This window comes from Rhineura floridana, chromosome 3 (assembly GCF_030035675.1).
Source record: "Rhineura floridana isolate rRhiFlo1 chromosome 3, rRhiFlo1.hap2, whole genome shotgun sequence".
Taxonomy (NCBI): Eukaryota; Metazoa; Chordata; class Lepidosauria; order Squamata; family Rhineuridae; genus Rhineura; species Rhineura floridana.
This window is the reverse complement of record NC_084482.1, coordinates 136,884,786-136,897,317: the sequence shown is the minus strand read 5'-3', so window position 1 is coordinate 136,897,317 and position 12,532 is coordinate 136,884,786. Positions and strand designations below refer to the sequence as shown.

General features: G+C 36.0%; 1 protein-coding gene across 1 annotated transcript in view; it reads right to left on the bottom strand.

Annotated features, from left to right (window-relative positions):
• ATP2B2 (ATPase plasma membrane Ca2+ transporting 2) overlaps positions 1 to 12,532 on the bottom strand; it is a 462,511-nt gene that overhangs the window by 167,302 nt on the left and 282,677 nt on the right. The window contains exon 6 of the mRNA XM_061618080.1: positions 3,246 to 3,371. Coding sequence (XP_061474064.1) covers positions 3,246 to 3,371 — 126 coding nt within the window. The remainder of the gene's footprint in view (positions 1 to 3,245; positions 3,372 to 12,532) is intronic.

Below are 12,532 nucleotides of genomic sequence, written 5' to 3'. Positions count from 1 at the left end.
TCTTATGTTTATTAAGCTCCGAGTCTGTCCTCCCCCATCCCTAATAATCCACATGGTCTGATGAATGGACATCTCGGTAGGCAAAGCAGGTTTCAAGTTCAGATTCCCCTGAACTCATCAGCTGTTTCTGTGCCTGCCTAACACCAACCTCAGTCTGCCCACTGAAGTCAGATTTCCAGTTCACCCACTAGGTTGGACATTTTGTATTAATATGTAGGGGGAAATTAAAAGTTGTTAACTTTTATTTTTAATTTACTTTTACAAGTTCATATTTTAAATGAACATTTCTGAAATATTTGCAGTAGTTTGTTTAGGGAATAACCAAACAAACATGGTTAAAAAGTAGTTCAAACTGAAATTCCTTTTTGAATTCCAATCAAAACAGGAAAGAGACATTTTCTTGACCATTCACTCAGGTCTTTTTTGCATTATCATTGGTGGAAGAGCCCCAGTTAAAAGCCTCAGCCTTTCCTCTGATATGGTAGGGTTCTTACTCTATCTGGAAGCTGATGTCCATCCTCCTGTTTCATACCTGCATGATGATTTTTATAAAATGTTAATGAGGAAGAAACACCTACACCCAGAGAAAACTAAAATGCAAACACATATGACTGGTAGGCTTTCGGAAAGCTGCAAGCATACATACAATTAATGTATGATGTTTGAGCTTAGAAATTAGGGACATAATCTAATGAGCACTGTTGCTGCACAGCCACAGTTCATTTCAGTGGGGCTCATGCTTGAATCATGCACAAGCCCTGTTTAAAAAAATAGTGTGTGCACAGGAACAGTGCTGGGAGGATTGCAGCTCCATGCAGCCTGATTGTTACGTCACTGGAGACTTGCTTGAATGGTTGAAGAATGAATTTTGAAAGCATTTTGTTAGATATTTTATAGGATGTGTAATGATGTTTTATGAAAGTTATATGACAAACATGAATCTTTTTTTTTCATCTATCCATCTGTAGGTGGGGTAGATTGGTAGGTGTCTTTTTAAAAAAAAACCTTTTAAAATACAGGTCAACGAGGAATATACATTGTATGATGAAAGAGGATACATTATAAAGAATTAAATAGGATCTTGTCCCAGAAAAGCAGGCCCGAACTGTAGACTGTGGCAGGCTATGTGAAAATTAATTGTGTGCCCTTCTATTTCACAATGTCTGCTTAAAATATATTAGCAGTAGCTGTAAAGCCCTCAGTCACCTGTCATTGTTTTCTGAGAAGATGCATTTTAATCCCAATTGATCATATTGTTACTACATGTAACATAGCAAGATTAATCTACTTACAGATAATGTATATAACAACCTGAGTAACATAAACCTAGAGTTTACTGTATACCTCGTGTGTAGAGAAAACTGCAAAAATTACATTTTTCTGTCTCAAACAAAATGAAATATTCTGTACACCAATTACAGCTGACTACACTTCCTTGGCAATTACTGTTCGCTTTGTTCAAGTTTAGATATATCTAGTCTAATGCTAGGCAAAAGCATCCTAGAACTACACCCGCAATATATATTATTTAATCCAACTGAAATCAATAGGATCTCAATCTCAGTGTGTGGAGTGCTGCCGCTGCCCACAATACTAAAACATGTGCACAGATCTGATGTCACACAAACTGTCCTTCCATATTTAGAAGTGTAAGAAAACTGTGTTCATGAAGAGGATTGCACATGTGCATCAGATTTCTTTTATTCTTATTCTGCACAGATGTAAGAGTAACATGACATGCAATAGTGCACAGGGTAGCTGTCACAGATGTGGTAGTCTCTGCTCTGGATTGTAATCACGTGGACTTCAGTTTAACTGGATTAAGGCTGTGTGACATAAGCAGAGGGACACTGGGCATAGGGTACACTTTGAGTTTTGTGAAAGATAAGAATATATGTTATCAAAAAGTTTTTTGTTAACCATTCCCATACCAATGATGCATAGTTTGATAAAAGAAATAATTTATTTAAATGAGAAATGCAGCACTTGAATCAGCCACAGTAAACAACTATAGGGAAAAGAAACTTGAACAGAACCCTGTTGTTATTATTTTCTCCCTATGTAGTCTTGAGTTTCTTCTGGCTTTAATTTTCATTAAGGTAAACAGATTTTTAAAGATCTGGCTACCTGATTCTGAAAATTAAAGATTGATTTTCACATAACTTTCCATGAAACATAAAGGGCTTTCTCTCCAAGAAATGTTCTACAAAAGAGACACTTTCAGTCAGCCTATCTTGTAGGCATAGGTTGGATCCAAATGTTCTGTTCTGGGGTTGGAAGGAGAGTTCTGTTCATGGAAGCACCTTCCACTCAGAGAATTGAATGTTTGGATCCATCCCATACATCCATCCATACAAAGATAAAATTAGTCCCCTTCAACTACAAAAGTAGAAGGCGCTATTCAGATAATTGGACTGGTTCTGTTTACTAAATTAACAAAACTTTAATAAATGTTAGTTGTATGTTAAAGATGCAGTGTGGCATAGTGGTTAGAGTGTTGGACTATGACCTGGGAGACCAGGGTTCGAATCCCCAAAGAGCCATGAAGCTCACTGGGTGACCTTGGGCCAGTCACCTACTCTCAGCCTCAGAGGAAGGAAATGGTAAACCACCTCTGAATACCGCTTATCATGGGTCGCCATCAGCTGGAATCGACTTGAAGGCAGACCATTTCCATTTTTTTTCTAGTTGTATTCTAACATTCAGTAGAATATAAATTGTGCACAATAAAATATGGGACAATTGTAAATAACTACAGCTTTAAATCAAAATATAAAATCTGCAATCAGAACAATGTAATGTAGGTCTCACATGTGAGGCAAGAACTTACAAAAACAAGAAATTACTAAATTTTGACTAGAGTACTCAATTAACTATAAAGCTTAATCTGTAAGTCTTTCCACCCCAGCTTACTTACTTTATTTATTTATTAAATTTATATATCACCATTCCTCCCAGAACTGTGGCAAATATAAAGCAAAATGTGATTCACAAACACATTCAGCTAGAGTGTATGAAGTGTAGGATCATTTTCTTATTTTTCTCACTTTTAAAAAATGTATACAGTTCAAAATAATATTTTGATGCCCATCTAGCACATGGAATTTGTGGCCATCACAGGCCAGGCCTCATAAAATGATTGGATTGAACTGTAATAAATCCAAATACTACAACATAAGTATTTTATATATCAGACTTATGTAATCAGTACAGCTATTGGGGAAAAGGTGTGATCAAATTTATACCTTTCTTATCTTTCTTCTCCTCTTCTTCTCCACCAGCACCTAGCAGAGTAAAGATGATCCCTGTTTGAGAATTAACTCCCACAGCAGAAACAAGCATTCTTCCAGAACCCTCCATGACATGAGTACCTAAAAAAGAAATTTAAAATATAGATTAATAATAGATAATAGAAGATAATGCTAAACAATGGACCATGATTTATTTATTTTTAACTCTCTGACACTGATTATCAAATTTTAATCTAAGTCCACAATACAATCCAGAATTAAGTGGATTTATGACCACAGAAGTCAATGGGCTTTAATCATTCTCAATCCTATCTTGAATTGTTGTTATAGTAAGAGCTGGTTGCAGTGGCTAAAGTGAACTCATGAAGTGACCAAGTAACTATCTCTCAGCCCCAGTCCCACAGTACTAAGATAATGTTTACAGAGTTGTTGAAAAATGTTATAATACGAAGTATTAAGGACACAACACAGATGAAAGTTCTCCCGTGAAAGTGTGTAATTTCTGTTTTGAAGTTGCCCAAAAGAACATGTAAAATACCAAGGAAGATTAATTGTTATATTAGTTCTGGGAATTTCCCCAATCCTTAACATTCACATTTAATGTAGGGCTGTGCCAAATTTTTGCCCACAAAAAGAACAGATTATAAGAATGCTTTCCAAGGCATCAAGAGTTCTCTACAACCCCAAACTCTTTTTGTTGTGTGGCTCTTTGCAAAACCTTTGTTCTCCCTATCTGCTGCTTTCCTGGTGCCTTTTTAATTTCTCTTGTTGTGAAATCCCAGCCAATCAGGATCACACAGTGAACTATGCATCATAGCCAAAGCAGATTTATCATCACTGAGGTCAATCAACGCAACACCTATTTTTTAAAAAAACTTTTTAAAAATCCTGCCTTTAAAGATAGGGAAAGGTGGCTTACAATAATAAAACACAATAAAATACAAGTAAGTCCAAGTGAAAAGAGCAAATTAAAAAAGCATATATAACATATCAAACTAGCAAATATAAGGCAATTAAAAGATTTCATATAACATTAAAGCACAGAGGAATGAGTCAAAGCAACTGAGTGTCACTGTCTTCCCACACTGCACTGAGAGAGTGGTTTCATTGCCCCTTGCAGCAAAGTTCAGGAAGGAACACCACCAAATTATCTTGAAAAAGTGGGGATTTGTTCAAGATAGCGTGTTTGAAGAATTAATGAAATTGCCTTCACATTGTGGTCCAGGAAGATGGGGTGCATTGTCTGATTGCCTTGGCAATAGTAGTGTGTGTGTGTGGGGGGGTCTCACTTGAAAGCAAATCCCTGAATTCAGTGACACCTATTTCTGAGAAAACAAATTGGACTTGTCGGCGCATTGCACATTTTCATTGCAATTTTCAACCCTTGTTTAGTTTGTTAAAGGCAACTCTTTTGGATTGAATCTGTTTCTCAAAAGATATTGAGATGCTTTCTGATATGGTCTCCTGCCTTAAGGCATGTGTGGGTAATTTCAGATTTAGTATTCTATTTAAACAGTACTAAAATGGGCTGTACATTTTTTTTTTTATATAGTTTTTATTCAAATTTTTCCAAAAAACAAACAAAACAAAGTAAGAAAAAACATAACAATACTACAACAAAAAATAAAAATAAAATGGTTGACTTCCGATTTGTCACAGATCAGCTATAAGTATATAATATACATCAAACCTGTCCCTTAATATGTACATACAGAATCCCTTTTCTCCATAAGCTGTCTTAATTAATCATCAAATCCCAGTATCATCATTTTATTTTGATCTTTCGACAAAAAGTCTAAGAGAGGCTTCCAATCCTTAAGGAATGTATCTGTCGATTTTTCTCTGAGTAAACACGTCAATTTATCCATTTCTACTAAGTCCATTAATTTCAGTAGCCATTCTTCCATTGTTGGTATTGATTCCATTTTCCACTTTTGTGCATATAATAATCTTGCTGCCGTAATCATATATAATAATATTCTTCCATATTTCTTTTCTATTTGTTTATCCATAAAACCCAGTAAAAAAAATTCTGGTTTTGACTGAATATTTATCTTTAAAATTTTTTGCATCTTCCTACCTATCTGTGCCCAGAATAATTTCGCCTTTTTACATGACCACCACATATGATAAAAAGATCCTTCCTTGTTGTTTACATTTCCAACAAACATTAGAGACATTACTATACATTTTTGACAGCTTTTCTGGAGTCATGTACCAACGGTACATCATTTTATAAAAATTTTCTTTAAGATTATAACATAATGTAAATTTCAAGCCTTTTTTCCACATATTTTCCCATTGATCCATTTGTATGTTATGACCAAAATTTTTTGCCCACTTTACCATGCACTCTTTTACTTGTTCTTCCTCCATATCCATTTTCAATAAAAGTTTATACATTTTTGCAATTATGTTTTCATCATTTGTATACAAACCTATTTCAAAATCAGATTTACTTATTTCAAACCCATACATTTTCTTGTCCATTTTATATCTTTCTAACAATTGTAAATAGGCAAACCAATGAAAACTATATCCTTCCTTTATCAATTGTTCTCTCTCTTTCATTGTGTATTCTCCATGTACATTTTCTAATAGTTCTTGATAAGTTAACCATTTCTCTTTTCCAGACAATTCTCTTCTATAAAACGCTTCTTGACTTGAGACACATAATGGTATTTTCGAATAAAACCTTGGTTTGTATCTATTCCATATTTTCAACAGAGAACGTCTTATAAAATGATTGTTAAAGTCTACGTTTACTTTTACTTTGTCATACCATAGATATCCATGCCATCCCCACTTCAGATTGTGGCCCTCCAAATCCAATAGTCTTTTATTCCTCAATAAGATCCATTCCTTTATCCAGACTAAACAGCAGGCAGCAAAATAAAGTCTCAAATTTGGTAATCCCAGTCCTCCTCTTTCTTTAGCGTCTTGAAGTAATTTAAATTTAACTCTTGGTTTTTTTCCTTGCCATACAAATTTAGAAATATCTTTTTGCCATTGTTTAAAAGGTAAATCAGAGGATATTACAGGTATTGTTTGAAACAAAAACATCATTCTCGGTAATACATTCATTTTTATCACAGATATTCTACCCATTAATGACAGTTGTAGTTTATCCCATCTTAGCAAGTCTTTCTTAATCTCTGTCCATAATTTTTCGTAATTATTATGAAACAGCTTTGAGTTTTTATTTGTCATGATGATGCCTAGATATTTCAACTTTTTTTCTATTGTAAAATCTGTCTTGTCCATTAACTCTTTCTGTTCCCTTAAAGTTAAATTTTTCACCAACATCTTTGTTTTTTGATTGTTGATCTTAAATCCTGCTAACGGTCCAAATTCTTTTAATTTGTCCATCAATATATGAATTCCTTCCAAAGGGTTTTCTAGTACAATTATCAAATCATCAGCAAATGCTCTCAATTTATATTCTTCTTTTTTTATTTTTAATCCCGAAATCCTTTTATCTTGCCTTATATCTCTAAGCAGCACTTCTAAAACCAGAATAAATAAAAGGGGAGATAATGGACATCCCTGTCTTGTACCCTTTTGTATTTCACATGAATCCGTTAAGTCTCCATTAACAATTATCTGGGCCTTCTGTGATGTATAAATCGATCTGATCCATTTTATAAAGTTGTCTCCAAAATCCATTTGCTCCAAAACCTGGAACATAAATTTCCAATTCAAATTATCAAATGCTTTTTCAGCATCTAAAAAAATCAAAGCTGCTTGTTTATCATTTCGTTGTTCTAAATATTCCAACACATTCAAAACATTCCTGACGTTGTCACGTAATTGTCTTTTAGGTAAAAACCCTGATTGATCTTCCTGAATAAATTGTTGCAATATTATTTTCAATCTTTCAGCCAAAATCATTGTAAAAATTTTATAGTCATTATTCAGTAGAGATATTGGCCGATAATTTTTTGTTTTAGTTAAATCTTGGTCCTCTTTAGGTATTAATGTTATATTAGCATTTTTCCAACTATCCGGTATCTTTCCCTCTTGCAAAATAGAATTCATTGTAGACTGTAAGGGTAGCAAGAGTTCTTCCTCCAAACATTTATAATACATTGCAGATAGCCCATCTGGTCCTGGCGCCTTTCCTAATTTAATTTTATTTATAGCTTCAGATATCTCTCTTGACGTAATAGGGTCATTAATAACTTGTCTCTGAAAATCTGTAATTTTCGGCAAATTCTGTTTAGATAAATACTCTTCTATTTTTTCAGATGGAATTTCTTGACACTTATACAATGTTGAGTAATATTGATGAAAAATCTTTTTGATTTTTACATTATCTGTCAGCGTCTCATCTCCTTCTTGTATCTTTAAAATAATATTTTTTTGACGTTCTTTTCTTAATTTATATGCTAACCATTTCCCAGGTTTATTTGCAAATTCAAAAGTCCTTTGTTTAGCAAAATTTAATTTCCTTTCAATTTCTCTAACTGTCAACACTGATACTTGCTTCTGTAACATTTTAATTTGATTTACAATAGAAACTTTAGCTGGATTCTTTTTCAATTCTTCCTCTTTTTGTTTTATTTCTTCCAAAATTAATTGCATTTTCTGTTGTTTCTTTTTTTTTAATTCAGAATTACATTTAATAAAGTATCCCCTCATAAATGCCTTACTAGTATCCCAAACAATATTTTCACTTGTTCCTTTATATAAATTATATTCAAAGAACTCCTTTAATTTCTTCTTACATTCTTGTACTACTTTATCATTCTGTAATAAAGATTCATTTAGTCTCCATCTAAATCCAAGATTTTTTTTTTTTAAAGTTAATATCACAGGATTGTGGTCCGAAAAAGTTTTTGGTAATATATCCATTTTAAAAATATCCTTCGCTAAAATTTTTGACATCCAAATCATATCAATCCTCGAAAATGTTTTATGTCTTTCTGAAAAATAAGTAAATTCCTTTGCATTATCATTTATATATCTCCAGGTATCCACCAATTCTAAATGTTCCATGAGTTCAAAACAAATCTTCGGTAATTTACCTTGTGTCTCTTTGATATTTTTTTCAGAAAGCCTATCAATTTTTGGTGAGATTACCCCATTCCAGTCACCCATGACACACCAATGCTCATATGAAAACTCTGACAATTTTTCCATAAGTCCTGTATAAAACCTTGTTTTATCTTCATTGGGGGCATAAATACCCACTATCAAAATGTTTGTACCTTGTAAAGTAATTTCAACCCCCACAAATCTACCACTATCGTCCAATAATACCAATTTAGGAAGCAATTGTGGGTTAATATAGAGAACAACTCCATTTTTTTTTTTTGGTCCAGCTGAAATAAATTCTTCACCCAAATTTTTACAAATCAAATATTTGGAATCTTTCTTCTGAATATGAGTTTCTTGTAGACAAATTATATCCAATTTTAATTTTTTCAAATAATGAAACACTTTCTTTCTCTTCTGCGCCGTGTTGGCTCCATTTATATTCCAAGTTAGGTATTTGTAATCCATCATTAAGCGTGTATTTTAAAATTTGCCTGATGCTCCTTTTGATCCATCATCTTCCTTCCCCTCCTCTGCGTATCCTTGTTGACTTTGTTTCCCAGGAACTATATCCATATCTTTGAGTTTATCTTCTTCCATATCTTTTGAAGCTTTTCTCAAGAAGTCCCTTGCTTTTTGAACAGTATTCAGTCTGTATTTCTGTTGTCTGAATGTAAAAATCACTCCTTCTGGAACGTCCCACCTAAATTGAATTTTGCATTGCTTAAGTTTTTCTGTAAGGAAAGCATATTCTTTTCTCTTACGTAAAAGTCTAATAGGAATTTCCTTCATCGCCAGTATTTCCTTACCATCAATTTTAAAGGTATATTTAAAGTGTTGCTGTAAAACCATATCTCTGGTCGTCTTCTTTACGAAATGAACAAGCACATCTCTTGGAATTTTTTTCATTGTTGCATATCTGGAGTTAATTCTATAAACTTTGTCTATTTCAAATTCCATCCTATCTTCATTCAAGTCCAGAAATTTTACTAAAGCATTAACAATTTTATCTCTAATGTCTTCACCTGTTTCCTCAGGGATTGCACGGAATCTCAAACAATGCTCTTTATTTCTCATTTCAGTCACAGCTAAATAGTCCAAATTTTTTTCTAGTTCCAGATTTAGTATATCTGTTCTATTCTCCAAGGTTTGTACCTTTTCTTTAGTATTTTTTGCATCTTCCTTTATTTGCCCAATTGTCCCTTTAATCTCATCCACTTGTGTTTTAATATAGTCTTTTATATCTGTCAATTCAGTTTTCATTTCCTGTTTCATTTCCTGTTTTATAGCATTAATCCCTTCCATTATTTTTTGAAACATTTCTGGGGGTATATCCTCTTCCTGTGTATCAATAGAACCTCTTCGCCCCTGGGCCTTGGTTGTTTTTTTAGTTGTCATTTTCAAAAAGAGGCCTTTAATTTCTAATATTAATCACTGTTTCAGAACCTAAGGGCAGTCTATTTCTTTTCTTTTTTTCCCTCCACCAAAAAGAAGAGTTAATATTCCAGGCCTATTATTGAAATCCAGCCAGCACAACACAGCCCTTATCTGCTTCCAAGAATGCAAAACAATTCTGGTTGCCAAGACTAAACAATTAGTAGCATATACGAGCAGCGGATTCATCCAACAAGAAATAGTCCAAAGAGAAAAATAGTCCAAAATATAATAATTACCTCTCATCCGTTTTTAAACTTTAAAAGTCCAAATTCAAGCCAGCTTTTTGTCGTAAAAAAAGTATATAAGTTGTTTATATTTTCTTTCTTCCTTAATTATATTTAAAAGAGAAAAAGTATGACTCACCCAGGTTTCTCAATTGCTGATTCATAAACAAATCCCTTTTATTGCAGTAATTTAAGCCGAATGATAAGGTTTAGGCAGAAGTGGGCTCTCTGGTTAAGAACGTTTTTTTTTGAGAGAAGAAAAAACGCTTCGCTTTATTCCAGTTCAGCTTGCGTGGAATTCCTGACTCCGTCTTCAGCCGATCGGCTTGCCTTCTTATCTCAGGAATTTCCTGATCAATTCCAGCCGCCGACAGCTCAACGAAGTCTTGTGGAAGATCTGATCGGTTCTCCTATACCTTGGAGAACATTTAAGCCAGTCCAAGATTCCTCTTGGCTGGCTTTTAACCTGAAAAAAGCTTCCTCTGAGGCAGAGCTCCCTCAGAGACAACCACCAGCCAGCACCACTTCCCGGAAGTCTGGGCTGTACATTTTTAATGCATATAATTAATTCATATTGCATTGTGCCTGGGACCACAATTTCTCTTACTTCTGTTCATTAAAAGCTGCTTCATTGCACTAAGACATACAAAGTATGTCTGAACCAGAGCGATGTAACACCAAATCCCATGGCTCATGACCTCCAGAGATTTTTTACAAGATACGTCCTACATTTATTTATTTATTTATTTAATTTCATTTATAAACCGCCCATAGCCAATGGCTCCCTGGGCGGTGTACAACATACAATAATACAATAAGTCAGCAAAAATCACTAGATATAAAATACAAATGCATAATAACACTAAATAATATTTAAGATAACTAAAGCATTAGAGCATTAAAATACATAAAAGCATATTAAAATGTATTTAAAATGCCTGGGAAAATAGGAAGGTTTTAGCCTGGCGCCGAAAGGATAACAACGTAGGCGCCAGGCATACCTCCTCGGGGAGACTGTTCCACAATTCGGGGGCCACCACAGAAAAGGCCCTGGATCTTGTCATTACCCTCCGAGCTTCTCGATGACTCGGTACTCGGAGGAGGGCCTTAGATGTCGAACGAAGTGTACGGGTAGGTTCATAGCGGGAGAGGTGTTCCATCAGGTATTGCGGGCCCACACCATGTAAGGCTTTATAGGTCAATACCAGCACCTTGAATCTGGCCCGGAAACAAATCGGCAGCCACTGCAAACGGGCCAGAACAGGTGTAATATGTGAGGACCGATTGGTCCTCGTCAATAATCTGGCTGCTGTGTTTTGCACTAGCTGCAGCTTCCGAACCGTCTTCAAGGGCAGCCCCACGTAGAGTGCATTACAGTAATCCAATCTAGAGGTCACTAGAGCATGAACAACTGAGGCAAGGTCATCACCGCCAAGATAGGGGCGTAGTTGGGCTACCAAACGAAGATGGTAGAACGCATTCTGAGCCACCGAGGCTACCTGAGCCTCAAGTGACAAGGAAGGATCGAAAAGAACCCCCAAACTACAAACCTGTTCCTTCAGGGGGAGTGTAACCCCATTCAGAACAGGATGAACATCCTCCATCTGTGCGGAAAAGGCACTCACCAACAGCGTCTCAGTCTTGTCTGGATTGAGTTTCAGTTTATTAGCTCCCATCCAGTCCATTATCATGGCCAGGCAACGGTTCAGCACATCAACAGCCTCACCTGAAGAAGATGAAAAGAAGTAATAGAGCTGCGTGTCATCAGCATACTGATGGCAACGCACTCCAAAACTCCGGATGACCGCACCCAGAGGCTTCATGTAGATGTTAAAAAGCATGGGGGACAGAACCGATCCCTGAGGGACTCCACAATGGAGAGTCCAGGGTATCAAGCAATGCTCCCCAAGCACTACCTTCTGGAGACGATCCGCCAAGTAGAAGCAAAGCCACTGCCAAGCAGTACCCCCAACTCCCAACTCCGCGAGTCACTCCAGAAGGATACCATGGTCGATGGTATCAAAAGCAGCTGAGAGATCAAGGAGAATCAACAGAGTTACACTCCCCCTGTCCCTCTCCCGACAAAGGTCATCATACAGGGCGACCAAGGTTGTTTCTGTGCCAAAACCGGGCCTAAAACCGGATTGAAACGGATCTAGATAATCGGTTTCATCCAAGAGCGCCTGGAGCTGGCTGGCAACCACCCGTTCCAAGACCTTGCCCAGAAATGGAAAATTTGCTACCGGTCGATAGTTGTTCAAATTATCTGGGTCCAAGGACGACCTCTTCAAGAGAGGTCTCACTACAGCCTCCTTGAGACAGCGAGGGACAACTCCCTCTCTCAAGGAGGCATTGATCACTTCCTTGGCCCAGCCGGCAGTTCCAGCCTGGCTAGCTTTAACTAGCCAGGAGGGGCAAGGGTCCAGTACCGACGTGGTTGCACGCACCAGTCCAAGCATCTTGTCAACTTCCTCAAGCTGCACCGACTGAAACTCATCCAATAATTGAGGACAAGACCGTGATCTAGGTACCTCAATGGGTTCAACTGTCCTAACAGTAGAGTCGAGGTCCCTACGGATGCAT